The sequence below is a fragment of the Sesamum indicum genome, unplaced genomic scaffold (assembly GCF_000512975.1).
Source record: "Sesamum indicum cultivar Zhongzhi No. 13 unplaced genomic scaffold, S_indicum_v1.0 scaffold00705, whole genome shotgun sequence".
Classification (NCBI taxonomy): Eukaryota; Viridiplantae; Streptophyta; class Magnoliopsida; order Lamiales; family Pedaliaceae; genus Sesamum; species Sesamum indicum.
The window spans coordinates 1-4,486 of NW_011628543.1; the positions used below are offsets into that span (position 1 = coordinate 1).

Consider the following 4,486-nt stretch of genomic DNA (forward strand, 5'->3'; position numbering starts at 1 on the left):
AAAGTCCCAAAATCATATTTTTTGGGACTACAAAGACGTGATTTTGAGTTTTATGTAAATGAAAGCATCATCTGCTATAATTATGGTACCAAAAAAAAATTCTACCCTTATTTTAAAAGACTAAAAAATATTCTACCCCACCCTTTCTTTATATATTCTTCTCCAAATTTTAGAATCAAGTGTCAATTCTATCTTGATGGTTTGAACTATTTTTAGAGGGAAGACATGAACGAAGAAACGCAACCGTCTCACTTTACTAGGAAGAAGGGTGTTGTTGCTTATAAAGACGGGGTTGATCTTTGAGGATGTTCAGTATTATTTACATAAAATGTTAGTGTTCTTGATCCAATTCAATTAATCTATTGAATAATACGTGAGATCCACGTTATAGTAGTAACACGATGCGCGGTTAAAACATTGGTTTAATTATTTTATTTTTTTTTATTTCAATGCATTTACCATTTTGTCGGGAAATAACAATAGATAGTCAATCTCTATATCTCCATGATCCCATGATCCTATAAATAAATAAACTATTCGGTACATTATAACATATAATGTCTTAAAAATTATAATAAATTAACATTTTTTTTGTAATCAAATAAAATCATGCAAAAATTTAAGAATTAATTGTGGTTGATCAATATTTTTCATGATTTTTAGTTATGATTAGATTATTTTAGCCTCGTTTATAAAAATAATAACTAATAGCCGTTGTGTACTTATAAATAATTAATTAATATTAATTATAATTTTTTTATTTTTAATCATAATAATTAATCATAGTAAAATATTATATTTCTCATGCATGGCCTCCAAGGCCAAGTCAGCATAGTCTAGGTCACTTAGGCTTAGGAATTCCTTGTTCTTATGACCCATTGGGAAAATGGATCGTTGGGCTCTGGAAATGCCCATATGGATCATCAAATAGTTTAACAAATTATCTAAGACTGCAAAGTAGGATTCCCCATGGAAGGGGTGTATTTGATTTTGTCAATTTGAGGAGTCTTAACTCTTGCATCAACGTTTTGTTAATACACAACTACGGCGACATATGACCTTATCTTTTAACAACATAAACACCCCTTTATTACCACAACAGAAGTAGCTAGCTGGGAAAGCCCTACTGCTCAATCCTCAGCTAACTACCTTATTCTGTAATACAACCAAACATAAATCCAAGAACAACTGTCTAGGGATAGACATTGAAACATAAGTTTCAAACGATTAACTTAGCATGCAAAAATCAAATAACAACGGGATCAACAAACGGAGCCGCAATCTGGGGTCCCAAAACTTTATCTGGATTTGTATAATTATCTTCAGAATTCTTGTAAGTGACTTCTGCTATCCGGGCATAGTTGAGAAGCTGCTCCACCATTTCCTTGGCCACGGAAGTCGTCGCCACCCACTCCGTGTTCACATTTTTCCATCCATCCTCGACTAGCTCTGCGAACTTTGCAAGCGTCTCCTGCTTTGATGCACCGTGTTGTTGCATGTAGCAGTCGACCACGGTGAGCATTTTGCCACCCTTGTTCTCGCGCTTCAGATGCAGACATAATCGAGAAGGAATAATTAGTTTGAATCCGATCGATTTGAGAGAGCTTGACACATCACATGGTGAGTGGAAAAATTACATTTTACATCCCACAATTTAGTCATTTTGTGATTTTAGTCCCATCGATTGTTCTTGAACTCACCACACCACGTTACATCACGTAACTCCAAAAGCATGCTATTTTAGTTCCAAAGCCTAATTCTTTGTAAATTTCTTTCAGAAACAGTCTTTATTCCCCTCAAGACTTACTTGCGCTCATGCCATTCACGTGCTATTTTAATAAAAAATTTCATGAAATTAAAACTTGAGACTAAACTTGCAATTTTTCAAGAGTTATGAGATGCAACGTGGTGAGTTAGAAAATAACGGGACCAAAAATCACAAAATGGCATAAACTTGTGGAAGGTAAAATGCGATTTTCCGGACGGTTAGTGAAGTACAAAGAAGAGTAATATATGACGCAAGCTTACCTCATGGCTGCCCAAGTCCTCGAGGTGTCGACCCATCCTGGCGGTGGATATGACGATATTAGGCTCGCTCAGCAGCCAGTCGATGGTCTCTTTGGTAACAGATTTCATGCCTGGGACGAGAGCAGTGAACATCACGTAAATGCAGCTCGTAATCACTGAGTTCTTGAAATACTCTTCAAATGTAGGCATCTCTCGCTCCATTACCCACTTTAGCTCTTGGTTGTAAGCCCTGCCCAGTTGTTTCACCTGACATGCATGATCCATCATCCACACAGCCAGTTTATGTATTATAAGCTCTTATATCTTCAAAAACATTTTGGATTTTTTATTTAAAAATATTTTTTTAAAGTATTTGAATAAAATAAGATCATGAAACTTATAAAGACGTTAATTTAATGAATGAGGATTTTGTAATTAAATAATTATATCTACATTTCCCGACTTTTGGTTTATTTACACAAACTACCATAACTTTCGAAAAATTACACTTACACTCCCCAAGAAACGTTGACTTAGTTAGAAAAACTACCCTTTTTTTGTCTGCTAGGTTGTGATTATATAAATGATAAGAATGATTTATTATGTAAATATATAGATCAGGAGTTGGGACTTACAGTTTCTCTAAAATAGGGAACTGCAAATGACTTCCCCTGTTTTGCTGCCTCACGTTCATAATCTTCATATATACTCATGACGAATCGATAGAAAATTTTCATGTAATCCGGGAGTCGATCAATTTTGTTTATGTCCCACCTAAAAAAATTCAATATATGTAAAGATGAGTAATTCTGGAGGACAGCGGCATTTTACGTCCACAAGTTAGTATTTCTAGGATTTGATTTCGTTGTTTTTTAACTCACCACATTGTATCCTATAACATCAAAACATTTGTAATTTTAGTTGCAAAGTTTAGTTTCATTAAATTAAGACTTAATGAAGCTCATGCCACGTGCGTGTCGTCTCCATCAGAAATTTGACGAAATTGAAATTTGAAAGCATACTCATACCTTTCCAAAACCTCAGTAAGAAGATCAGCTTCTTCAAGCGTAGCATAATTATCATACGTATCGTCCATAGTCGATACCATTTGCATGCTTTTTGCAACTGCAATTCGAACGTCAGAGTATTGAGGTTCAAAATGGATGGACACACCCCAGAGATAACATTCGATCAATCTGTCTCTTGCATATGGCAGCTTTGTTTTGAGGTCGAAGTTGTTCCACCACCTTCAGTATACATAAACAGAAAAGACTTCATTATGATCAAATCGAGCGGATTGGATTTTTTATTGCAAATTTTTTGGTAAACCATTGCATGCAACATTAACACACATATAATTTAGTCCTTTAAGTTAGGGGGAGTGACAATTTCTAGTTCAAATTGAAATCTATAATTTGGTCCTATAACTTTAAAAAATATGATAAATTTGGTCTTTTCCATCCAATCCGATTGAAAAATTCCACAGCATCAGACTTTCGGAAAATTTGATGACATGAGAGTGCAAAATATTTTTGTTTTCTTAGGAAATGACTTGGCCTGGAATTTTCCTGCTAAATTGGCTGAAAATTCTGAAATTGCCATAATTTTTAAAATTGTAAGACCAAATTACGAATTTTTAATTTAGTAGGATCAAAATTATCATCCTTAAATTTACAGAACTAAAATTATATTTCTTCCTATATAAATTTCACGTGATTTATTTGGTTTAGACTATCAATTCAATATTTCATCCAATTAGAATATCAAATATATATACATTTTTTTCCGATTTGCTCCTATTTGAAATCATTTCAATGGATGGATTTGAATTTATGCGAGGGATTGAAAAAATAAAAAACAATTCAAATGACCCCATGTTCAAGAATCAAATTGGATTTTTTTTTCAAATTATATTGCATTTTTTATTTCTATAACATAGATATACTACGTGTACAAAGATTATGTTTTTTTTTATTTTATTTATAAAAAAAATTTAGACATATAATGTGTATATGTTATTTGAAATAAAAAATCGATGTGACGTGATTTAAAATAAAAAATTCTATCCAAGATTACCTGGAGACTTGGCAGAGCTCTTTCCTGTACAAATTCTGCAGAAAACTGAAGTTGTATTTGGCTAGCTTTAGAAGGAGCTCGTCCCTCGACTCATCTCTTTCATAGAGAGAAAGATAAAAACGCGTTTCGATGATCGGAACACCCCTATGAAGCGCCTGCTCCAAAGCACGCTTCACTTTCTCTTTGAGAGGAGACTCTAACTGCTGTAAAACGCGAGTCAAGTGATGGGTTGTAAATGCTACAGCCTCTTCTAAGATGCCTTCGCCATGAATCCGAGCATGGGCTGCTTCGTACAAGCTCAGAAGACCCTCAGTGTCACTACTACTAAGGTAGTCCGTAAATTTGTCGAAAACACCTGTTTATCAGACATATAACATTTTAACTATAGTTTTTCTGTGATTGC

At 34.1% G+C, this 4,486-nt stretch overlaps 1 protein-coding gene across 1 annotated transcript; it reads right to left on the reverse strand.

Moving 5' to 3' along the window:
- Nucleotides 1–1,017: 1,017 nt before the first annotated feature.
- Nucleotides 1,018–4,438, reverse strand: LOC105180327 (gamma-cadinene synthase-like; the record flags this gene model as incomplete). Its single annotated transcript, XM_011103992.2, has 5 exons — nucleotides 1,018–1,543; nucleotides 2,029–2,274; nucleotides 2,643–2,781; nucleotides 3,036–3,254; nucleotides 4,084–4,438. Coding segments are annotated over 5 exons (1,256 nt in total), but the record flags the coding sequence as incomplete, so codon positions are not given.
- Nucleotides 4,439–4,486: the final 48 nt, after the last annotated feature.